This window comes from Salmo trutta, chromosome 16 (genome assembly GCF_901001165.1).
Source record: "Salmo trutta chromosome 16, fSalTru1.1, whole genome shotgun sequence".
Classification (NCBI taxonomy): Eukaryota; Metazoa; Chordata; class Actinopteri; order Salmoniformes; family Salmonidae; genus Salmo; species Salmo trutta.
This window is the reverse complement of record NC_042972.1, coordinates 37,455,616-37,482,107: the sequence shown is the minus strand read 5'-3', so window position 1 is coordinate 37,482,107 and position 26,492 is coordinate 37,455,616. Positions and strand designations below refer to the sequence as shown.

Sequence of the window (26,492 nt, the reverse complement as noted above, 5' to 3'; positions counted from 1 at the left end):
TTAATGAATGCTGTAAGTACAGAAATTGTTTGCTCAGTGGGAAATTAGTATTGAACTAGTCAGTGACAACTGTGTGGAGTTTGGTGTTTGTGACAGCAACTATGTGAGCTTATTACAGTATTATTGACATTATGTCCTGGGATTTCCTATGAACTATGTAGAAGAGCCCCTTACCTTCTAACGACCCATGTGTAGCTTGGGAGCGTCATAGAGGAAAATATGTCACATGTATGTGTTTGTTAGAGTCCCAACTTTTCATAGATCACTTATATGAGTTTGTAGCTCAAACCATTAGGACTCTACATACATTTTTGTAAAAAGACCCGGCCACCTTCGGGATGCGCCCTAGTCTCACAAACACCGCCCTAGCTCAGCCCCCGTTAATCACACAGATTAATGGTTGGTATCGATGGACACAGAAGAAATAGAGGAATCCAATAGTACAAGAAGTATGTAGCTCAACCTTACAATGTTTAGAAGGGGTTAGAAACTGGAGAAACACCATCAGCAGTCACAATAACAACAGGGTATGGATTCAAGCAAGCCACATTCAGAAACAAAAATATGACATTAAACACAAAAGGTTAATATACTTTCTGAAATAATTTAATGACCATTATTACAAATGTAATAAATGTCAATCTCTATTATTACCAATACAGGCACAATCGAAGACAAATCATATCTATTATCATTTAACAGAAAAATATTAAAATACAAAATACATTTTCTTAAAATATCTCCCCCTGAAATGATTTTCAAAATGATAAAGATGGCATGAAATTCAGATTGAGACTGAGCAATCACATGAAGTTGAAGCAATTAGCACTTACATTTATTTTTTGCAAACGCTCAGTAAAATATTCCACAATTGTAAAAGAACAGTAAGTGTGCGTTTGCTGAGGTAAACATGATTAGATGGCAAAGTGGGGTTTAAGTAAAAAGGTAGCAGCACCCTCATGCTCAACCGGGTCTCAGAGCATTTTGTAATATTCTTAATGGAAATCCAAGACACTCCATTTAGTATGTTACGTTTCGTATGGTATGTATTAATTTGTGGATGTCCATCACCCATTTTGTATGATATGTTACGAATTTGCAAAACGTACAATATGTTAAGAATTTGGAAAATGTACAATATGTTATGAATTTTCAAAGCGTATGATATGTTACAAATTCTAGCTAGGTGGCTAATGTTAGCTAGGATAGGGGTTAGGGTTAAGTATAGGAGTTAGGTTAAAGGGTTAGGGTTAGCTAAAAAGGGTTAAGGTTAAGGGTTAGGTAACATGCTAGTAGTTGCAAAAGTTCTAAAAAGTTGTAAGTAGTTGAAAAGTAAAATGTGAAAATTGTCCATGATGAGATCCGAACTCGCAACCTTTGGGTTGCTAGACAATTACGTTATATGTCTGACCAACCACCCTACTTTTGTTTTTTCCTCACGTAACCATACCAAACAAAATATCATACTAATTTGACTGTCCCGGATTTACTTTTAGTATGTTACGTCTAGTCTATGAGACTAGGCTGTCATGCGCAGTCTCAATGTCTCTCTTTCTCTCCCCACTCCCAGAGGACCATGCCTCAGGACTACCTGGCATGACGACTCCTGGCTGTCCCTGTCCCCAGTCCAACTGGTCGTGCTGCTGATCCAGTTTCTGCTGTTTATATGCGGCAATGGAACCCTGACCTGTTCACGGGACGTGCTACCTTGTCCAGGACCTGCTGTTTTCGACCCTCTCGTTTGAACATATTCAAGAACGATCTGGCCATGTACTATTATAAATCTACACCCAGAACAGCCAGAAGAGTGGCCACCCCTTAGAGCCTGGTTCCTCTCTTTCTTCCTAGGGAGTTTTTCCTAGCTACTGTACTTTACATCTGCATTGCTTGCTCTTTGGGGTTTTAGGCTGGGTTTCTGTATAAGCACTTTGTGACATATGCTGAGGGCTTTATAAATACATTTGATCATAGCCACATCCTGTAGGACCAGCCATAGCTCAAGTGTAACAAGTCAAGTACATCACCTTTCCTGTCAGAGACAGTCAGGAGGTTTAGTATTAGTGTGACAATACAGCAAATCAATCCTAACACAGCAAGGAACTGAGTTTAGGTTAAGGACTGTTAGTAAGGACTTTCTTAGCACCAAAAAAGGAAGATAACCATTCTTCCCTCTTTTTGCCATCACAAACACTTAAAATTAAAAACATTTGATACTTGAACTTTAGTTGTCATGAAATATTCATGGTCGAAACTCAGTGTTATTGTTTTTGTCAAAAGATGTTAAGATGATAGACGGTCAGCTAATGTTTATAATACATAGTCAGTTTTGTATGAAGAAAAAAAACATCTTCCTCTCATAAAGTATTTGATGCTTAACAACTCTTTGAATACTTACCTCAGGACAGAACAGGCGGAGACAACCTAACAGTGAGTAGCCTACATCTCAGGACCAGTCAGTACTGAGATGGTAAAACAGAGGCTCAGAAGCACATAGCAGCCATTTGATTAAAAACAGATGATTGATTATTACAAGTCTGTGGAATCCATGGTAGACCACACAGTTTTACTATGTCTGTGGATCCATGGGACGTTTTCATATTGTCATTCTTCTGTACGGCTAGCAGGCAGCTTGGCTGGGTCAGCTGCAGCTCCTGCTGATCTCATGAAGTGCCAGAGAGGGGCACTGTTGCTCCCCCTTTCAATTTAGAACAGCTAATAATTACATTCGCACTTGTGTATAGATTCAGAGCATACTTATAAGGACAAAAAGGGACACAACTTGGATGAGTAAGGAGAGGATTGTTCTCTTCATTTCATTGTCTGTCTTGACTGGAGAAAACGCCTACAGATTCCTCTACAGAACTAGGATTGGATGAGGGAGGCCTAGGTAGGTGAGGAAGGGGTAGAGTACTGCCTTTTAACCCATATAGGGGTACTTCCATTCTCGGAGCGGGACGTGAGTGGCCTTGACCACCTGTGGGGACGTCCATCGCAGTACGTAGTGAGGACCACCAGGTTTGTCATTAGTACCTTTGCAGACAAAAGTTCATGTTTTAGGTATTATTGATATCAATAAAGATGATGTACCCATTTGACAGAAGTATCCATGTCAGACATAGAGAGCTAACCAGGAGTAATGAGAAGTCCTGATTTATACAACTGTTGGCAGTCACATGGATATCAATGAGCTGTGGATTGGTACCTGAAGCTCTGGCGCCACCAAATGGTTGCTGGGCGACAATAGAGCCAGTGGACTTGTCGTTCACATAGTAATTTCCTGCAGCGTTCCGCAAGGCTTTGGCTGCCTCATTCACAACATTCCTGGAACAAAAACATTACTAAAGGGTTAGGAAGCAACATCTCAATATCAATAAGCTGATCAAAGTTGGCTTTGCATTCATAATAGTTGTATATAAAAATGTATTATGTTCTTTATTTCATCAATACTGACACTCCATAGCAAACAAGCTGAAGTAATCGAACGTACTTATCGAGAGCAAAGACAGCTCCTGTCAGGGCATATGGTGATGTGTTGTCTATCAGGTGCAGAACTTCCAGGTAGTCGTTCTCAGGGTAAACATAGACAGACAGAACTGGCCCAAAGATTTCCTACAGGAGTTAACCCAGAACCGAGTTATAACAGAGTTGTTATAAAGTTCCATATTAACTGAGCAATCGCAATGCAAGGAAGCAAGGAGGACTGGCCCCCCATTTGTGAAGCAGAGTGCACTGTAAACCCCAATGTGCTGTCATTACTAAAAACTTTTGAGGAAACCGGTTGCACATAATATATTTGAGTACAGTTACCTATAGTGATTTTGTAGTCATTACTCATACCGAAAGAGTCACTGTGACCCTGTAGGGGGTCCAGAACGGAGTTGTATCAGCTTGAACACGCCTTCAAAATAATTTCCCAGTGTGCCTTGCCTTTGAGTGAACTGTAGTGTTACCACCCATGACACTATTTGTTGTTGATAGTTGAAGTCATTCATTTTCTGTCCTGTAGCTTTCACCAAGTGAGTTCATAGGCGAATATTATCATTATAATGAACTCTTTATGACAATACATATCTCATAAGGCCTAATTTTGAGGCCTAGCTTTACCCTAACGCAGTGGCCTAAAACCCATGGTTTACAAGCCACATCAGGCCTGAAAGTGTGGTGCAAAATTCCAGTAACTTCCCCAAATACCCAGATTTAAAAAAAACCCTGGTTGAAGGATATCCAGGAGTCTTCCAAACCGGATTTCTGGAAAACCTGGGAAATGTACCAGAATTTTGCAACCCTAACCGCAATTCACATTATGTTGGCATCCAATGTGATGTGTAATTCCTATTGGAATCCAGCCAGAGTTAGGATATCCAACAGTAGAAATGTTTATTCACCCGCACCCTGTATTCATAGTGACTGCCAAAACAGTTTGAGGACACTACATAAACCATTTAATCTGGAACAACCTTTTCAGTAACAGGTGCAAGAAATCTAACTAAATGATTTGATCAGTTTAGTTATTTATCTTTGTGTAGCATACAGTGAGGGAAAAAAGTATTTGATCCCCTGCTGATTTTGTACGTTTGCCCCCTGATAAAGAAATGATCAGTCTATAATGTTAATGGCAGGTTTATTTGAACAGTGAGAGACAGAATAACAACAACAAAAAATCCAGAAAAACGCATGTCAAAAGTGTTATAAATTGATTTGTATTTTAATGAGGGAAATAAGTATTTGACCCCCTCTCAATCAGAAAGATTTCTGGCTCCCAGGTGTCTTTTATACAGGTAACGAGCTGAGATTAGGAGCACACTCTTAGAGTGCTCCTAATCTCAGTTTGTTACCTGTATAAAAGACACCTGTCCACAGAAGCAATCAATCGATCAGATTCCAAACTCTCCACCATGGCCAAGACCAAATAGCTCTCCAAGGATGTCAGGGACAAGATTGTAGACCTACACAAGGCTGGAATGGGCTACAAGACCATCGCCAAGCAGCTTGGTGAGAAGGTGACAACAGTTGGTGCGATTATTCGCAAATGGAAGAAACACAAAAGAACTGTCAATCTCCCTCGGCCTGGGGCTCCATGCAAGATCTCACCTAGTGGAGTTGCAATGATCATGAGAACGGTGAGGAATCAGCCCAGAACTACACGGGAGGATCTTGTCAATGATCTCAAGGCAGCTGGGACCATAGTCACCAAGAAAACAATTGTTAACACACTACGCTGTGAAGGACTGAAATCCTGCAGCGCCCGCAAGGTCCCCCTGCTCAAGAAAGCACATATACATGCCCGTCTGAAGTTTGCCAATGAACATCTGAATGATTCAGAGGACAACTGGGTGAAAGTGTTGTGGTCAGATGAGACCAAAATGGAGCTCTTTGGCATCAACTCAACTCGCCGTTTATGGAGGAGGAGGAATGCTGCCTATGACCCCAAGAACACCATCCCCACTGTCAAACATGGAGGTGGAAACATTATGCTTTGGGGGTGTTTTTCTGCTAAGGGGACAGGAGAACTTCACCGCATCAAAGGGACGATGGACGGGTCAATGTACTGTCAAATCTTGGGTGAGAACCTCCTTCCCTCAGCCAGGGCATTGAAAATAGGTCATGGATGGGTATATTCCAGCATGACAATGACCCAAAACACACGGCCAAGGCAACAAAGGAGTGGCTCAAGAAGAAGCACATTAAGGTCCTGGAGTGGCCTAGCCAGTCTCCAGACCTTAATCCCATAGAAAATCTGTGGAGGGAGCTGAAGGTTCGAGTTGCCAAACGTCAGCCTTGAAACCTTAATGACTTGGAGAAGATCTGCAAAGAGGAGTGGGACAAAATCCCTCCTGAGATGTGTGCAAACCTGGTGGCCAACTACAAGAAACATCTGACCTCTGTGATTGCCAACAAGGGTTTTGCCACCAAGTACTAAGTCATGTTTTGCAGAGGGGTCAAATACTTATTTCCCTCATTAAAATGCTAATTATTTTATAAATTTTTTTACATGCGTTCTTCTGGATTGTTTTGTTGTTATTCTGTCTCTCACTGTTCAAATAAACCTACCATTAAAAGTATAGACTGATCATTTCTTTGTCAGTGGGCAAACGTACAAAAATCAGCAGGGGATCAAATACTTTTTTCCCCTCACTGTAAGATTAATCAATCACTCAACGTACATGCAAAAACACAGATATAAAATCAACCTGCAGTAGAGCATGCTGCGAAAAAAGTGAATTTGTTATCATTCATTTAAAAAAAAATGTTGATTTGATAACTCATTTAATTTTGAGTGAGTACAACAAACATTTTAATTAATAATGACTTTTCATTGACTTTGAGTTCAACTTACTAGAAGATTTTGAGTTAAAAATGCCTTGGGGTTTACAGTGTGTGAAGCATGGCTTTAGTTAAACAAACATGGTGTCCATTCCATACATCCCTGTATACATGTTTATGTGAGTAATCCAAGCACTTGGCCCTGAGCCTGATTGCAGGCATCTCAGTTAAAACTGAAAAAATAATCCTGCTTCTTTTCTTCATAAAAACAACCATATCTAACAGGCTAGAATAAAGTCAGTTTCAGCAATTCAGACCCAACTGACTGTCTCTCATGTGATTATGACATGTATGCCTGTCTGGTATAACTCTTGCAGGTTGGTTTAAAGAAGTGAGAACATACATGGTTAAAACTGGAATCACAGTACGAAGTTCCATAGGCTAATAACAGTGGTGAGTAAAGAGGTGATCTACAATAACTACATATCAAGAATATCGAGTCTTACCTCGGCCATGATGGCTTCTTGTGGGTCTGTGCTCTCAATGATGGTGGGCTCCACAAAGTAACCCTTCTTGTTATCACAGTGGCCACCAGCAATAATCTTCAACTTAGGGGATGACTTGGCATGGTCCAACCACTTCTTAATACGAGCAAAGGACTGAGACAAAAATAAATAATATATAAAGAGTCACTAAATGTAAAATAATCTTGAAAATAAAATAACTCTTGATCAGAAGTAATATAGCTGCTTCTGATAAAGCATCCAGAGTGGCAAATCTCACAGTACTGTACCTTGTCATCAATCACAGCAGAGAAGAATGTACTCCAGTCCTCCACGGGCTAGACAGGGGAATCATGGAGACCATTACAACAACCTGACATCAAATTAACACCTACAGTATAAAGTTCAACACTTTCAAATATCTCCTATTGGAGCACACGCCAACTGGCTGTAACTATTCCCATCAAAATAACCATAGTGCCAAAGTGACTGATGAAAGAGTCCTAGAAGATAAGGTCAGTTGTATACTCACGTCTCCCACTTTGAGCTGCTTGTGGATGTCCAGGAGCCCCTGTTTGATCTGGGGCCACAGAGAGTCTGGTACATACATCCTGGAGCAGGCCGAGCACTTCTGCCCTCCATACTCAAATGCTGAGCGGATGGTCCCTGTCACGACACTCTGCACATCTGCTGACTTGTGCACAAAATGGAAGTTCTTACCACCGCATTCTGAAAGGTGTGGCAGAGGAGGATGTCAGTGAGGCAGTTTTCAAAGAATGATATACACTCACCTCCATATTTATTTGGACAGTGAAGCTAAAATTAGTAAATGTGGCTCTATTCTCCAGCGTTTTGGATTTGAGATAAAATGTTTTGAATGAGACAAGAGTACTGAATGTCACCTTTTATTTGAAGGTATTGTCAAACATACAGTATCTGTCCTACCTTTTAAAAATGAAAGAACTTCATATATCTATTCCCCACATTAGAATAAGTAATTATTTTCATAAATATTTAGATAAATTCACTTATAGTGTATTAAAGTACTCAAAATTTTGTATTTGGTCCCATATTTCATAGCACGCCATGACTACATCAAGCTTGTGACTATAAAATTGTTGGATGATTTGCAATTTGTTTTGGTTGTTTTTCTAATTATGTTTTGCCCAATAGGAACTGAATGGTGAATAATGTAGTATCATTTTGGAGTAACTTTTATTGTAAATAAAAAATACAAATAATTATGAATGAATAGTGAATAATGATGAGTGAGAAAATTACAGAGGAACAAAGATCATAAACCCCCCCCAACAAAAATGCTAACCTCTCATCATTCATGATTATCCATGGTAGCATCCACATTAATGTAGAAGCATTCAGAAACATAATTTATTTTTATTTACAATAAAAGTGACTCCAAAATGACACAATACATTATTCACCATTTAGCTCCTATTGGCAAAACATAATCTGAAACACAACCAAAACAAACTGCAAATGCATCCAACAAGTTTGTAGAGTCACAAGCTTGATGTAGTCATTGCGTGCTAGGAATATGGGACAAAACTTTTGACTACTTTAATACACTATAAATGAATTTGTAAAAATACTAATGGAAAAAAAAAACTTAAAAAGGGGGGTCTAGATACATAAAGTGATTTCATTTAGAAACAGTAAAACAGATATGTATGAAAATCCCCTCAAATAAAATGTGACATTCTGTATTGTCGCCTAATGAAACATTTGATCTCAAATCCCAAATTCTGCAGTATAGAGCCAAATGTACAAATTTGAGCTTCACTGTTCAAATACATATGGAGGGGAGTGTAGATATAAGATGAGTATGAAGTCAATATTCTCATGTTTAATATTCAATACGTTTAATAACTTGACAGTGTGGTGGTGTACAGCATTTATCTCTATGGTTTACAGGCTATTGGGCCAACCCACCTCCTGCCACCCGAGGAAAATTCTTGTAGACATCCAAGTTCTGGGCCACCTGTTTCCACAGGCGCTTGAAGGTACTGAAACAGAAATGGGTTGTTAAGAGACTCCAGGGTTGTTAACTTCCATTTAAGGTTATTAAAAACAGTGTGGTACAGATTTGGTATTATGTACCAAAAGTGGCAATCAGTTTTAGGTATGCTTTAACATGTAGAGATAAACACATACGGGACACTGCCAGTGAAGTTGATGCCAGCAAGGTGTTCAGAGGAGGTGATGGTGTCTCCAAATACTGGTCCATCAGCCGGCACAAACTGGATGATGTTGGGGGGCAACCCTGAATCCCGGAGGACATTGTAGACGGCGTAGCTAGCTGACATGGCTGTGTCACTAGGCTTCCACAGAACTACATTACCCTGAAAAACACAGGCAAACAAAGAAAGTCCAGTTCAGACTATAACCAACAACACACATCAGGATCTAAATGTGAAATGTATCAGAACTATAAGGACAATTGGGTATTGTTGTTTGTAGGGGAACACTTACCATGAGAGCAGGTGTACCTGCCAGGTTTCCACCAATTGCAGTGAAGTTAAATGGGGCAACAGCAGCTATGAAACCCTGTAGTTAAAGGGGAAATAAAGGTGTTGACAACAACAACTCCTGGAAAATATGAGTTCTAGAAAATCCATCCTAACATATCCCCAAGTATACAGGCTTTTATCTGTGACTATTATCAAGTTAAGATGATGCTAGGACCAGAGAGTGCTCACCTCCAGCCCACGGTAGAGCATGGTGTTGGTGCTACCATCACTGTCCAGGGGCTGCTGGCTCTCCAGTTCAACAGCGTGCTTCGCATTGAACCGGAAGAAGTCTATTAGCTCTGCAGCTGCATCAATCTCTGCCTGCACCACTGTTTTACCCTAGAAAATGAATCAGAAAAAAATGTGCTCATTCAATTGGCTCATTCATCCACCCTCCTCTCCCCTGTAACCTTTATTGAACTATTTCCCAGGTCATTGCTGTAAATGAGAAAGTGTTCCCAGTCCCCCCCCCAAAAAAGAGTGCTTAGGGGATGAATATCCACTTGATATTCAGCCATACAATTATAAGATTATTAAAACGACATGTAGACTAAATATAGTATTTCACTGTACCTGGCCTATCATGGTTTTGGCCAGAATTTCAGCTCTCTTAGGTCCACTGATGATGTCGGCAGCCTTAAAGAGGACCTGGGCTCGGTCCTGGATGGGTTTCAGGTCCCATTCCCTCCGTGCCGCCACAGAGGCCAAGATAGCCTTGTTGAGCAGCTCCTGTATCAATCATACCGAGGCAACACCATCCAGTCAGGTTAGGTAAATCTTGGTGAATGTCTGATAAATAAAAACAGAAGAATTGTAATCTTAGTTTACCTTGTCAGCATAGCAAAACTTGGCCAGTTTGTGAGAGTGGTTGAAGGGCTTTCAAAAAGAAAATAAAGAATTACATTGATTAATAGGTAATAATACCTTCAGGAAATAACATTTAAAGACAGTGTGGTATTGGTCAAAATGTATATTTGACTTATCCAGAGCAACTTACAGTAGTGAGTACATACATTTTCATACTGGTCCCCTGTGGGAATGGAACCCAGAAACCTGGCGTTTCAAGCACCATGCACTACCAACTGAGCTATATGGGACTACAGACTCCACAGGCAGGCCCCCAGCACAGGTAGTATGTTGGTTTATGATGGATGTTATAGAAAACTAATAACACACTGCTGATAACGCAATGTTATTACAGTCATTTCCAGTTTAACTTGACAGGCCTTGAAAGTTTCCATTTGGATCAGGCAGTATGCTGTGTATCTGAGCAGCAGTGTGAGGGTAAAAGTGACAGCTTCAGGTCTCCAGGCTCCCATATTTACAGGCAGCAGGGAGCAATAGTTTGCTCAGATTAGGGACATGCTGTTGACTCCACTCACTGATAGCTGGTATCTGATGTCTTTGGTCCACACATGTTCGTCTCCAACCACACAGGGAATCTCCTCTGTCTTCCCCTTCAGGTCATCCAGGGCCTATCACACACACAACATTATTGAGTCTCATCTTTTATAGAGATGACCTTGTAGGTCATGAAGGGTATATGGAATGGTGCATGCGGTGGTTATTTGCTTGAGAGTGTGTGCTGTGTATGATTGTGTGTGTGCGCGCACACCTTCTGCAGCTCGGCCCTCTCTGGACTGCCCTCGTTGAATCCCAGAATGGGCTCATTCTTCACCTCAACAGCTGCACAGGGGAAGGTCCTGAACCTGCAGACAGACACACGTTAGGATAGACCAATGCACACTAAGTGAAAACGGACATATATGCAACAGCAGACATCCCCCACATACATTATATCCCAAAATCTGAGACTCATCCTCATGGTGCAAAGTGAAGCTTTTGTTCATCAATGTATTGCAGCCTTATACCTGAGGTAGCCTACCGGCCATTCATTCACTTCACCCTCCATAACATTTTCTGCTCTTTTACATATTTGTTTTGAATAATATGAAACTTAACAATGTGTTTATGGAAGAGAATGAATGCCATTCAGTTCATTTTGAGGCAAGTCCAAATTCTGTTGACCTGAATAAGACTTTACTGGCCATGTAGATTGTGGTCTTGGTGCGATATTGAACTGTCTTTTTATACAGGTGCACCTCAGAGTTGGTTCTGTCCTGCCTCTTCCCTGCTAGATTTTGGCAAGCTACAATCTTCTGTCAGCTGGAATAAGTAACTTGAAGTAATCTCACAATCAGTTATTCTGTTATGACCAGTTGTTATAGCATAAAGGCTTAGAAAATGCAAGTCATGCATAAAAGATGGGACCATCTTGCATCTGTAAAAACTATACAAAGTAAGACACACCTAACAGCAGCAAGCAATTGCAATAAGCAATTCATGCTTATTTGATATTTCACTATTCTCTGTGTGTCAGGGTGAACACGGCTATCTGTGTCTAATTTCTTTGTGGAAAAGTTAGAAAACTGCCAAACTTCTGGTGATCGTGCATGCACTGCCTCAAAAATGATTAACTGCTCTAGTTTAAACAGTCAGTGAAGGTCAGAGTGTCTAACTGGGTAGACAGGGGCTCATATTCAAATATTAAAAAACACCCTCAACTCCCCTGACACATGGAATCGATGAAATATGATTAGTCAACTGCCTTCCCACATCTACACAGATGCTTCTCTGTCAATGGGGGACCTGGTGTACAACAACACAGCCTTCATACTGTTTATTGATCTTCCTCAACCAACAGAAAAGTCAATAGACCTCCAAAGAGATTCAAAATATGGTTATAACGTTTTACCAAGGGTAACTGCATAAATAAACATTCAAGCAGCTGGCTTGCCCATACAGGTTCCTTCTGTCAATGTGATTTCTTGCATAACACCAGTTGCCAGTGCCACTTCCGGTTTTTGGCCCAAGTCCACTGTCATAGAGATAGATAGATGACTCATCATGGATATAACCATTTTAGCATGAACATTGCCATGGAGGGCTTCCACCATTTTTAAGTAGTCAACTGGGTGGAGTTTCCTATGGGTGGGGTTTCCTACGGATGGGGTTTCCTATGGATGGGGTTTCCTATGGGTGTGCAGCAATCAGCCAATGAAGAAGGAAATTGACCCCTTTAAAATAGATATAGCCTCAATGGTGCTGCCCCAGACGCTATAATAGAACAGATAAAAAGAGGAGTGCTCCTTCTCTCTCTATGTGCTCAGGGTGTATCATTCACTTTTTGGTTTTTGAGTGAATAGTATTTCTGTGAACTGTTAACTTTACTCATGCGGCTTGGAATCATGGTAATCAGAAGACACAAAATCATAAATAACTTATTTAAACTTATTTAGCTTGCCCTTGAAAGGGTCTGGTGGCTGGCAGGGAAAAATCATTACATAACACCTAGTTAAATAAATGTTAAATAAAATAAAAAACATTTAGCATTGCAGCAGCTTATTTTTTGTTGTTGTTCTACTTGGACAGTTATAACTACAGTGTGGCAAAAAACGTTAGGTAGAGCAACAATCATAAGCCAAAAATGTACTATTAGCTACCAAAATAATGCAAATTACATTAGCTTGGTTACGAAGAGTCAAAGCTAAGGTGAGTTAGTCTCGTGTATGTTCATGTGAAAATACGTACCCCCTCCAAGACTGATAGAATGCTGATCTCACACGCAGCATGTTCCAATGGAAAATATGTAGAGCGAAAAAGGACAATCTAATAAAAACACACCCTTATAAGACCACTTCAGGCAACCAATACAATGTCTCAAAACTGATAATAAACATTAAAGATGTTTGATATCTTGAGAATGTAGCCTACTAGTTGCACGTATAGCGAGTTCAGAGGATTCGGCCCGTACCAATATTCCATAGGGAGGCCACATTCATTATATTACCACACTTGCGTCTAAATTGTCACAGTAATTTACAATATTTTATCTAAACAGAAATTACATAATTTAATCTTAATATTTACACTGTGAAACTATTTTGAAATTGTACTTGTTAATATTTCAAAGAAAGAAGTATTGCTAAACACACCTCTCATTTTCATAATGAAACTTACTGGAGGCAAAGAGGGCGAGTCTGTGAGTGGCCATTCAGCGCTAAGAAGACATCTCCAGCCAATCACAGTATAGGGCTGTCATTTCTGAATAGAGAAATTATATTTTCGACAGAACAAATGTTTCTCTTTGAAGTAATGTCCTGCTTATCTTTTGCACAATTACTGATTTTCCCATGTAACCTAGTTGACTTTCATTGTGACGAATGTAACTGTCAGAGAATGTACTGTTGCTGCCTCACTTTTCTATCTACACTGAACAAAAATATAAACGCAACAGATAAGTGTTGGTTCCATGTCTCATGAGCTGAAATAAAGGATTCCAGAAATGTTCCAACCGGCCTCATAACTACAGACCAGGTGTATGGTGTCGTGTGGGCGAGTGGTTTGCTGATGTCAACGTTGTGAACAGAGAGCCCCATGGTGGCGGTGGGGTTATGGTAAAGTCAGGCATAAGCTACTGATAACTAACACAACTGCATTTTATCGATGGCAATTTGAATGCACAGAGATACGGTGACGAGATCCTGAGGCCCATTGTCGTGCCATTCATCTGCCACCATTATCTCATGTTTCAGCAAGATAATGCACGGCCCAATATCGCAAGGATCTGTAGACAATTTCTGGAAGCTGAAAATGTCCCAGTTCTTCCATGGCCTGCCCACTCACCAGACATGTCACCCTTTGAGCAGGCTTGGGATGCTTTGGATTGACATATACAACAGCGTGTTCTAGTTCCCGCCAATATCCAGCAACTTCTCACAGCCATTGAAGAGGAGTGGGACAACATTCCACAGGCCACAATCAACATCCTCTGATCAACTATATGCAAAGGAGCTGCGTCACGCTGCATGAGGCAAACCAGCTACAGGCTGGTTTTCTTATCCGCGCCCCTACCTTTTTTTTAACGGTATATTTTTGTCCAACAGATGCATATCTGTATTCCCAGTCGTGAAATCCATAGATTAGGGCCTAATTAATTTGTTTAAATTGACTGATTTCCTTATATGAACTGTAACTCAGTAAAGTCTTTGAAACTATTCCATGTTGCGTTTATATCTTTTTTCAGTATATCTACAGTGCCTTAAAAAATTATTAATTCCCCTTGAATTATTCCACATTTTGTTGTGTTGCAGCCTGAATTCTAAATGGATTAAATAGATTTTTTCTCACCCATTTACACACAATACCTTATAATGACAAAGTGAAAACATGCTTTTACAACTGACATAAGTATTCACACCCCTGAGTAAATACTTTGTAGAAGCACCTTTAGCAGGGATTACAGATGTGAGTGTTTCTGGGTATGTCTCTAAGAGCTTTCCACACATGGATAGTGCAACATTTGCCCCTTATTCTTTTCAAAATTCTTCAAAACTCTGTCAAATTGGTTGTAAATCATTGCTACACAACCATTTTCAGGTCTTGCCATACATTTTCAAGTAGATTTAAGTCAAACTTTAACCCAGCCACTCAGGAACATTCACTGTCTTCTTGGTAAGCAACTCCAATGTAGATTTGGCCTTGTGTTTTAGGCTATTGTCCTGCTGAAAGGTGAATTCATCTCTCAGTGTCTGGTGGAAAGCACACTGAACCATGTTTTCCTCTAGGATTTTGCCTGTGCTTAGCTCCATTCAGTGTCTTTTGAAAAACTCCCCAGTCCTTTAACAATTACAAGTATACCCATAACATGAGGCAGCTACCACTATGCTTGACATTCTGGTGAGTGGTACTCAGTAATCTGTTGTATTGGATTTGCTCCAAGCATAACACTTTGTATTCAGGACTAAAAATGTATTGTTTTGCCACGTTTTTTGCCGTTTTACTTTAGTGCCTTGTTGCAAACAGGATGCATGTTTTGGAATATTTTGTACAGACTTCCTTATTTTCACTCTGTCAATTAAGTTACTATTGTGGAGTAACAATGTTGTTGATCCATCCTCAGTTTTCTCATATCACAGCCATTAAACTCTGTAACTGTTTTAATTGGCCTCATGGCGAAATCCCTGAGCATTTCCCTTCCTCTACGGCAACTGAGTTAGGAAGGACGCCTGTATTTTGTAGTTATTGGGTGTATTGATACACCGTCCAAAATGTAATTAATAACTTCACCATGCTCAAAGGGACATTCAATGCCTGCTTTTTTCCCCTCCTGAAATTATTTAGGCTTGCCATTACAAAGGGGTTGAATACTTGTTGATTCAAGACATTTCAGCTTTTCATTTTACTTCATTTGATGGGGTATTGTGTGTAGGCCAGTGACAAAAAAACTAAATTTAATACATTTTAAATTCAGGCTGTAACACAACAAAATGTGGAAAATGTCAGGGGGTGTGAATACTTTCTGAAGGCATGGTATGTCTTTCTATCTATCAATCTATCTGTCTATCAGATTATTTAGACATCATTGTTATTTGGCGATATGAATCAATCTTCAACTTGTTACTTAAGCACAGGATAACGTAGAGTATATGAGGGGGTGCAATTACATGCAGATCAAACATTTTGTAATATGTATAATTAAACATGATACATCTCTAGAGGACAACAAAGACTCAAGCTAAAGGCAATCCACCATTTTATTTCACTTTCCCCCAACACCAATTACAGTGTACATTCATTATTTTCAAACAACAGTATACCCGAATCCCCATGAATGCAATGTTTTACTAATAGTTTACATACAAATAACATCATATTTTACAATGCACAGAGGTATGCATTGAACAAATAAAGATGCAGGGAAATAAATCATTTTAATTAAAAACAGCAGGCTTGAAATAGCATCATCATTATGTGATGTGTATGAAAATATAATGAGGTCAGTGGTCATCAAAGACAGTACTTTCCTCCATGGCCACCTTGACTGGGGATGATGACCTACCTCTGCCTCTCTAGAACACAGGGAATACCCCCCACTACAGACAAGCTCTGAACGTTAGGGTGACAAAGCAATGGAAGATACACAATATATACAAAAGTATGTGAACACCCCTTCAAATTAGTAGAATGGCCTTACTGAAGAGCTCAGTGACTTTCAACGTAGCACCGTCATAAGATGCCATCTTTCCAACAAGTCAGTTCGTAAAATGTCTGCCCTGCTAGAGCTGGCTTGGGTAAAGTTTGGTGGAGGAGGAACAATGGTTTGGGCTAGGCCCCTTAGTTCCAGTGAAGGGAAATCTTAATGCTACATCATACAATGACATTCTAGGTGATTCTGTGCTTCCAACTTTGTGGCAAGTTTGGAGAAGGCCCTTTCCTGTTTCAGCATGACAATGCCCCCGTGCACAAAGCGAGGTCCTTACATAAATGGTTTGTCGAACTCAGTGTGGAAGAACTTGACAGACCTGCACTGAGCCCTGACCTCAACCCCATCGAACACCTTTGGGATGAATTGGAACACCGACTGCGAGTCAGGCCTAATCGCCCAACATCAGTGCCCAACCTCACTAATGCTCTTGTGACTGAAGGGAAGCATGTCCCCGCAGCAATGTTCCAACATCTAGTGGAAAGCTTTCCATGAAGAGTGGAGGCTGTTATAGCAGCAAATGGGGGACCAACTCCATATTAATGCCCATGATTTTGGAATGAGATGTTCGACGAGCAGGTGTCCACATACTTTTGGTCATACAGTGTACATTTCAGTAATGGCTAATGTAACACTTTACACCCTAGCACTACATCGATAAAACCAACCATATAAAACACCTATGAAACATTTAAACCCAACAATTTCAAATTCCCATTTAGGCTCAATAGGCCAAACCTACATCCTGCAAGGGTACATAATGTAGTAGTTCAACTATACATGTACAATTTGTGTTTGCTTAGACAATAAAGAACAATGTGCCATGTACACATCCGGTTTCTGTGTTCTGACCCATATCCTGAGATATGCACCAGTTCTGATTGTAAGGTTGGGACTGTAGGTCTACTCAGAAGACTGCTCCTAAATATTAACCATACATTCAGCAAAGAAGGTGTCTACAATCTGTTCAATTGAAAATATGCAACAATATTACAGTCATCATGAGACATGAGAACTAAAGGCATTTGGAGATTGTGTTATGTCAGTGCTCATCACACAAACAGCCACATAGGTCTACTGTACAACATACAAGGTGTTTCCCAGCCTATACTGTATAGTGCAACAAAGGACAAAAAAAGCATGGCTTACTGCTGCACTCGTCAGGCTGATTTTAAATCTAACAGAAAGGATTTTTAGAATTAGTTGGGAATAAGGCCTCTCCCTAAATGTTACCTGTCTTTATAGTGTGTTTGAGTCTTGACATTTTACCATGGTTTAGGAAATAATATACAATAGACTGGTTGGGCCAGAATCTTTGTGTCAGATGAAATTATGAAATAGTTAAGTTTCCATAACATTTTTACCATCCATGATTGTTAAACAAGAAGATAATATTTCATTCATGCCTCAACACTCACAATTCAATCTATACAATGCAAATTCATGGGCCCATGTAAAGATACAGGAACATATTGTATCTTTTGATTTAAGAAATTATAGGGAATTGCAACACTATTGTACTACAACTATGTGCCTCTAGTTCAATGTTAAATAATTAAAAGAAACAACCAAATGCAATAGCCCTTCTTCCTCCATAAAACAATGCAATGACAAATGTCATTATTTTTCCATCTTAAAACCCTCATCATACAAATAGCATTTTTGTCCTTGATTCTGCAAACTAACAACATTCCATAAACCAATTGAAAAATAACTTCCAGAAAACCTCTCCCAATCCCCATGCATTGATCAATTTTGTTAATTGATTAATTAAATCAAATCATTAGACAGGATGTAATACAACACAATTCATTATACATACAGCAGTATGAACAGAAAGGCATCTGGGGTATTCGATCACATGCCAACAGCCCTCTTATCTACGTACCAACAATTATAAACCCAATCCAGGGCACATGACAATTAGACAACGGAATATGATAGGAACAGTGCACCCTGCTGGACAGAAGGGTGGGAGTTGTTATGAGAGGCCATCTGAGTTTAGTATCCAAGATTGGCAAAAGAAAATCATAAATACCACATTTTTCAGTGTATAATCTAGGGAATGTATCATCAACCAATGTTCATGGTATTGCCAGTTTATGTGATTGTTTAAATGTAATATATAATGTCAGTACCCTCTCTCTGAGAGAACAAACAGGTGACCAATAACTTTCAAAAGCTCTTTGGACCACAGGAAGTTGGTGGCACCTCAATTGGAGAGAATGGGCTTGTGGTAATGGCTGGAGCTGAATAGGTGGAATAGTATCAAATACATTCGCTCCGTTCAGCCATTATTATGAGCCATCCTCCCCTCAGCAGCCTCCACTGCTTTGGACTTACCAAAGAGTAGCCCAAGGGACCATCAATAACTTAGTTCTACCAATTAGATACATTTAAGGGAAAATGACTAAACTTAGCTGAAGCTTACTATGATAGTAATAAGCATAAGGCAATACAAATCAAAAACAGCACGTTTGCTGGCACCTTGTTCCATATTGTTTTGGATAACCTTTCAAATGTTTACGGCCTCTAAATTAACATGGATAGGGGGAGGAGGTGTGCCTTTGACAAAGGAAACAAGGGAGTTTTCCTTTTTTGAGATAATTCTGCACCTCCCATTGCTCTTCTACTTTGGAGAACACACAGGAGCACTCTGAATGACAGATAGAAAACACCTGCCCAGCTTAAAAAGGCAAATCGTGAAGGAAAAGAGGGGTAATGAAGGTCAAAGGTTATCCTGAAATAAGGCTAGCTAAATTGCATAGAATGTGAACAATGCATTATTGCAGCAAAGGGCTGTGCTCCTTCCCCAGTCAACACTGGTAACAGTGGAGAGTCCAGTCAAACTGATTTTTTTTTAGCTTTGACTCTTTGGTGAGAACATTTCAATCCCCAATTGAACATTTGAATGTACAGTATATGTGAATGATCAATCTGCATCTATGGGGAACATGCAAGTACAAAATAGTGTGACTGCTCATAATGTGATTTTTTTTGTGTGATTATTAAAAAACTCAAAAGGATAGATATTCTCACTGGTGAATAATGTTGTGCATGTTGTTCCCTGTTCACCAAATGGACTGTTCAGCCTCAGGCCAATAGAATGACAATGGTGACAGTGGAACTGTTTATACTATGCTAATAGTGAGCCAGAATGACTGGTTTGATCATGTTGATTGTTTTGCTGGATGTTCCTGTGCAGCACTGTGGAAGAGAGCACAGCTCAGACACTATATTGTATGTGCCACCTCTGCCTTAAAACGCTTGTGAAGCAAATGAACCCCGTCACCCTCCATTCCTGTGAGAACAGAGACAATAAGCACCAGTTCCGGGCCTGGGACAGTGGGCCAGATCCATAGGACCATTAGGACCATCAGGACCACCAGTACCCCTTGGCTAAAGATGCCAAGCAGGGCAGAACACTGGGGTCAGCCCCCAAGCAGATTGGAGCTCTGTGAGCAGCTGTCAGTGAACAGGGGAGGAAGGGGGTGGAGCCAGGCTATCAACTGATTGGCACCTCAGCCTCTCCATCCTTGTCCAGTAGTTTGTCCTGGATCTCGTCAGTGTTCCCTGAGTCGCTGCTAGCCACCGAACTGACGGAGGGAGAGTTCCTGCCCCCTTTGATCATCCTTCTGCACGTCTCCATCTGCACGTCCAGACCACGCTTCATGCGACACATCTCCATGTACTCATGCAGGTGTCTGTTCATGTCACTCTTCGCTGTGGCTAGCTCCATCTGAGAGGGAGAGAGAGAGGGGCAGGGGGAGATGGAGGGAGGGAGAGAGTTAGAGTGAGGGAGAGGGTGAGAGAGATAGATGGACAGAGAGAGGAGATGAGAGAAGAGGAGGGGAGAGGTGAAAGGGAGCCAGAGAAAAAAAAGTAAGGAAGAGAAGAGAGAGAGACATCAGTGACGTTGATCAGGGACAGGTGCCAGGCCTGCCAGGGACTGAATCACTCTGGCCGAATCGTCAAGCCGAGTCACAAATCAAAACCAAACAGAGAGAGGGACAAAACAACCAACAAATCAAAGGCAGTTGTCCTCCTCTGTACTTTCACTTGACAGGTGTTTCTATTAGATACAATGAGAGGAAACATTTCCCAGGGACAATCTCTAACAGGTAGATATATCTCAGGGGATTTCATTCTCCCTCTATTTTTGTTACTGTAGGCTCCTACCTCTCTTTCTGACACATTGTCTCTCTCATACACACATATACACACACAGGCTCGTAGGCAGGCAGGCACGCATGCACACACCCACAGACACCGCCTGTCACCTCAATCGTGCCAATGGTCTCCTGGTACTCCTGCTCTCTGGTCTTGAATAGTGATTCTGTCTCATCTATGAGGCTGCCCAGGCTTCCATCCTGAGAGACCTGGGAGGAAGCAAAGAACATTAGCTAATACATTCTGTTAGGATGTTGCATTTCTCAACTGAGAGCAGAACAATGGGCAGGATTTCAAAATGAAAAGAAGTTATTTTCCCGCAAACATTTCACTTTGCTGAATATGAATGGATGGGAAGTTTGGGAGGTGAACAACTCCTCATTGCCCTCCTTTACCCTTGTCCATTAGTTTATCAGTAGGTAGTGGTAATTCAAATGTTTATGCATTATCCTGTACATATGTATCCTTGACATTTACTGTATGGTGTCTATTCCGACTCACAGGCTCCTCTGTGTTGCTGTTGGCTGTGCTGGTGACTGTGCAGTTTGCCACGGTGATGGCACCGGGTTGTATGTTGTAGTTGTTGAAGTCCTCCCATAGCAACAGGGTCTCGTCATTTTCTTCCCACGTCAGGCTGTCACAGTCGTCATCAATGTCAAACGTCTCCCTCCTAGCAACAAAATTATCATCTGAACAATTTCTATGGGGGACAGAGACAGCGAGAGGAAGGAAGAGAGAGAGGAAGAGAGGACAACACAACAGGCACCACCTTACAAGAGGTCCGAACACAGAGGACGAAGAAAGATACATAGAGAAGGCATGCAGGAAAACAGACTACATACAGTGTTTGAGAATGACTTGAGACAGTGACAGAAGATTTAGTATAATACAAATTAGACTTATAACCAATATCCAATATTACACTGAGGAATTCATATACACAATGAATACATATTCTTTGATTTAATGTTGTCATCTATCATTTGGTGGCCCTAATTGTAGCACAGGAAATGAACTACTGAAAAAAGTATTAATGCAGGACTCTGAATTAACACTAGATGGGAGCAAAGTACAACATGATAGAAACACAATGCACCATGGGTGTGTGTTTGAAGGCTGACTCACAGCTGGTTGAGCATGCGTTTCATTTCGTCAGTAACGTTGAGCGGGACCTCCTCCTCTGAGGTACTGGTGCTGGGGTCTGCATCCATCTCAGAGCTGTCCTCGTCAGACACAGGCCTGCACTCCTTCTTCCTGCAGCAAGCCATGGCACCCTGGAACACACCCCCCCCCCCCCCACACACACACACACACACAACCAGATTACTTACTGATGGCATCAATGCAGAATTTGAGGCAGTTTGTCTAATCCGACATTAGTAATTTAAGCAGTACAATGCACCACCTAAAAAGCCTCTGGTCTGTTTCTGTCTGGATTCATAGTCGGGCTTTAGCCAGCACTGTCTGCACAATGTGATAACCTTGTGTGCAGTGCAGAGAGTCACAGCATCAGCAGTTCACCGCTGAGCAATGACTGTGTTTGTGTGTGTATGGAGGAGGGGTCAATGAGTATTGTGTTAGTGGTGTGTGTCTGCCTATGTAGAAGATAGTGTAGCAGCAGTATACCGGTAGTTAGCTGTTCCAGAGTGAGGCCTAACCGACAGATAGATACACACCCTCTCTGGGAGCGACCTGGCCGGGCTGACGGTGAACACCTTGGACATGTCCTCTGAGTTGCACTGCTGAGCCACGTCACACAGTTTGGCGGTGATGTCGATGCGCCGGCAGATGTCCATGTCCACCCGCATGGCTTTCTCCTGGATCTTAGTGTCCATGTCGGACATTTGCTGGAGAGGAAGGAGAGGGGTCGGTGTTGCTGGCTGTGAAGCAGAGAATCACCCAACCAAAACCTCTCCTTACTATACTTAACAAATCTCTAAACGCTTTTTAAAGCTATCGGACAGATATGAATAACATAAGTCACATGCTGAGTTCATCCATGACTGGCTATCTGTGATTGGCAATATACGCTCCAGCCATAAGCAACATAAGCAATCGCTTAGCGCCCCCTTAGTCGAGTTAGAATACACAAGGTGCAAGTTAGAAATTTGGTTGTGCATCAGCAGTTTTTCTCTTGTTTTGTCAGTCACTGACAGTCACTCAATTAGCCATGTCAGCGAACAATTTTTAGATTGGTAAATTAGTCTAACCAGTTATCTAAAGTTGTAGTAATCATGGCCGAATACTGACAGAGCACATAGGGCACATGCCCAGGGGCCCTGACCTCCAGGGGGCCCCCATTGATTTTGTTAGTCACTCTCACTCAGATATCATTAACATGGCATAAGTCATGGCAAAATGTGTAGAATTGCAGGAAATTAGCTTTAAAACTGCAGAAATGTCTCTGCCCCACCGCAAAATGAGTAGAACTGTATGAAATGTGTTATAAAACTGCAAAACTTTATCCTGTGGCAAAATTTGTAGAATTGCATGACATTTGTTCTAAAATTGCTTATGTCTCTTCGTCTAATGGCAAAATCTGGAGAATTGCGTGCCCCCCAACCAAATCTCACTTAGGGCCCCCAAAAGGCTAGAGCCGGCCCAGCATATGCAGCAGTATTAAAGTCAATTGAATACACTTGTTAAATTGCAGACCCAGCAGAAACCCACATCCAGTCAGTCTGGGTCAATAACACATCATGCAACATTTCTGTGAAGGTCCAAAGCAAACTCCAAAATGAATTTGATCACTGCTGCATCCCATGCTTCTTTTTGTCACTCAATAACTTGCAATTAGTCTAATATGCTATTATGACCAAACAATTCTATACTAAACCGTCTACAAGGGGAAGGCTAGTATTTTGATTATAGGGTAAAGGGGAGTGGGAAGGCAGGAATAGAAATATCTCTTACTTTCATATCCAGATCCATATTGACATATTGAGATCTCCTGACATATTTGGATCTCAGATGTCGACCACCCTTAATAAATGAGCAATGACAAAGTACACCAATTCTAAGGACATGTCCCAAATCACAGTGTTTATTCACTACCCAGGACATCTATCAGATTAGACACACTGTGTTGCCGCATAGATCTACTACTGTACTGAATGTATCCTCTCTTCTCTGACTACAGGTAGTTGTGCCATGACGAGGAAGCTGCTATTACCCATAATGCCACTAACCGACATGGCCAGTTAAACAGAGAAGTCAATAAGAGAGGGAGCCAAGCTAGAATGGTTTCTACAGAAATCCAAATGACTCCCAAGCCAGCTGCAGTATATTACAGCCATCACACTAGAGCCAAGCTCCATTGAATTTTTGTAAAAAAAATGTTTACCTTTATTTAACTAGACAAGTCAGTTAAGAACAAATTCTTATTTTCAATGATGGCCTAGGAACAGTGGGTTAACTGCCTTGTTCAGGGGCAGAACGACAGATTTTAACCTTGTCAGCTTGGGGATTCGATCTTGCAACCTTTCAGTTACTAGTACAATGCTCTAACCACTAGGCTACCTGCCGCCCCATGAGAAAAATTAATTATTGTAGACACAGCATAAAGTCCTGTTGATCTACTGTTGTTTGTTTATGAAAACAGTCCTATCTGAGCACTGTGCCTGTCTGAAATTTTGTTTGTGGCAGAATATGTTTTCACTGCTGGGTAAAAATCAAAACAAGCAGGGGTGTGAATCTACTAGCCTGTCCTGGAGCCCAGTCTCTAAGTGTGTTCAGGATGATGAATGAAGCCCTAAGGACCTCTACAGTATGACTGACAACATCTATCATCACCTATTAAAAACAATATGACTGTCAATACAACCACTGCAGTATTGTTGAGGATATACACTGAGTGTAGCAAACACTAAGAACACCTTCCTAATATTGAGTTAAACCCCACCCATTTTTGCCCTCAGAACAGCCTCAATTCATTGGGACGTGGACTCTACAAGGTGTCAAAAGCGTTCCACAGGGATGCTGGCCCATGTTGACGCCAATGCTTCCCACAGTTGTGTCAAGTTGGCTGAATGTCCTTTGGGTGGAGGACCATTCTTGATACACACGGGAAACTGTTGAGCGTGACAAACCTAGCAGAGTTCAAGTTCTTGACACAAACCAGTGTGCCTGGCACCTATTACCATACCCCGTTCAAAGGCACTTACATTTTCTGTCTTCACCGTCTGAATGGCACACATACATACACAATCCATGTCTCAATTGTCTCAAGGCAAAACAATCCTTCTTTAAGCTGTCTCCTCTTCTTAATCTCAAATCAAGTCAAATTGTATTTGTCACATGCGCAGAAAACAACAGGTGTAGACCTAACAGTGAAATGCTTACTTTACAAACCCGTAACCAATAATGCCTTAAGAAGTTAAGAAAAATAAATAAGTGTTAAGTAAAAAAATAGATGAGTAAAAAATTGAAAATAAAAGTAACAAATAATTAAACAGCAGCAGTAAAATAACAAGAGAGCTACAGTTGAAGTCGGAAGTTTACATACACCTTAGCCAAATACATTTAAACTCAGTTTTTCACAATTCCTAACATTTAATCCTAGTAAAAATCCCTGTCTTAGGTCAGTTAGGATCCCCACTTTATTTTAAGAATGTGAAATGTCAGAATAATAGTAGAGAGAATAATTTATTTCAGCTTTTCTTCCTTTCATCACATTCCCAGTGGGTCAGAAGTTAACATGCACTCAATTAGTATTTGGTAGCATTGCCTTTAAATTGTTTAACTTGGGTCAAACGTTTCGGGTAGCCTTCCACAAGCTTCACACAATAAGTTGGGTGAATTTTGGCCCATTCCTCCTGACAGAGCTGGTGTAACTGAGTCAGGTTTGTCGGCCTCCTTGCTCGCACACGCTTTTTCAGTTCTGCCCACAAGTTTTCTATGTGATTGAGGTCAGGGCATTGTGCTGGCCACTCCAATACCTTTACATTGTTGTCCTTAAGCCATTTTGCCACAACTTTGGAAGTATGCTTGGTGTCATTGTCCATTTGGAAGACCCATTTGCGACCAAGCTTTAACTTCCTGACTGATGTCTTGAGATGTTGCTTCAATATATCCACATCATTTCCCTACCTCATGATGCCATCTATTTTGTGAAGTGCACCAGTCCCTCCTGCAGCAAAGCACCCCCACAACATGATGCGGCCACCCCGTGCTTCACGGTTGGGATGGTGTTCTTCAGCTTGCAAGCCTCCCCCTTTTTCCTCCAAACATAATGATGGTCATTATGGCCAAACAGTTCTATTTTTGCTTCATCAGACTAGAGGACATTTCTACAAAAAGTACGATCTTTGTCCCCATGTGCAGTTGCAAACCGTAGTCTGGCTTTTTATGGTGGTTTTGGAGCAGTGGTTTCTTCCTTGCTGAGCGGCCTTTCAGGTTATATCAATATAGGACTTTTTTTACTGTGGATATAGATAATTTTGTACCTGTTTCCTCCAGCATCTTCACAAGGTTCTTTGCTGTGGCTCTGGGATTGATTTGCACTTTTTGCACCAAAGTACATTAATCTCTAGGAGACAGAACACGTCTCCTTCCTGAGCGGTATGACGGCTGTGTGGTCCCATGGTGTTTATACTTGCATACTATTGTTTGTACAGATGAATGTTGTACCTTCAGGCATTTGGAAATTGCTCCCAAGGATGAACCAGACTTGATGTCAAGCAAAGAGGCACTGATTTTGAAGGTAGGCCTTGAAATACATCCACAGGTACACCTCCAATTGACTCAAATTATGTCAATTAGCCTATCAGACATTTCTAAAGCCATGACATCATTTTCCGGAATTTTCCAAGCTGTTTATAGGCACAGTCAACTTAGTGTATGTAAACTTCTGACCCACTGGAATTGTGATACAGTGAATTATAAGTGAAATAATCTGTCTGTAAACAATTGTTGGAAAAATGACTTGTGTCATGCACAAAGTAGATGTCCTAACTGACTTGCCAAAACTATACTTTGTTTACA

At 40.9% G+C, this 26,492-nt stretch overlaps 2 protein-coding genes across 7 annotated transcripts in view; both read right to left on the bottom strand.

Annotated features, from left to right (window-relative positions):
- Positions 1-584: 584 nt before the first annotated feature.
- On the bottom strand, positions 585-13,116 carry LOC115150698 (delta-1-pyrroline-5-carboxylate dehydrogenase, mitochondrial). Its single transcript, XM_029694230.1, has 15 exons — positions 12,887-13,116; positions 10,911-11,004; positions 10,678-10,770; positions 10,124-10,171; positions 9,869-10,024; positions 9,485-9,634; positions 9,258-9,332; positions 8,940-9,127; positions 8,718-8,791; positions 7,300-7,496; positions 7,058-7,105; positions 6,771-6,923; positions 3,488-3,609; positions 3,203-3,321; positions 585-3,030 (listed from the first exon to the last, which is right to left on the bottom strand). Exons 1-15 carry the CDS (start codon positions 12,925-12,927, stop codon positions 2,918-2,920), a joined length of 1,671 nt encoding a protein of 556 aa, XP_029550090.1. The 5' UTR covers positions 12,928-13,116; the 3' UTR covers positions 585-2,917.
- A 4,861-nt stretch (positions 13,117-17,977) lies between these two features.
- The window catches only part of LOC115150693 (intermediate filament family orphan 2-like), a 79,759-nt gene continuing 71,244 nt past the window's right edge, over positions 17,978-26,492 (bottom strand). Inside the window, exons 4-9 of one of the 6 annotated variants that reach the window (XM_029694222.1) lie at positions 23,424-23,492; positions 22,187-22,390; positions 21,636-21,784; positions 21,012-21,210; positions 20,621-20,719; positions 17,978-20,079 (exon numbers count right to left, since the gene is read on the bottom strand). In XM_029694222.1, coding sequence (XP_029550082.1) covers positions 19,846-20,079; positions 20,621-20,719; positions 21,012-21,210; positions 21,636-21,784; positions 22,187-22,390; positions 23,424-23,492 — 954 coding nt within the window. In that variant the 3' untranslated portion in view covers positions 17,978-19,845. The remainder of the gene's footprint in view (positions 20,080-20,620; positions 20,720-21,011; positions 21,211-21,635; positions 21,785-22,186; positions 22,391-23,423; positions 23,493-26,492) is intronic. The other 5 variants (XM_029694223.1, XM_029694224.1, XM_029694225.1 and 2 more) reach the window with 5 other exon arrangements.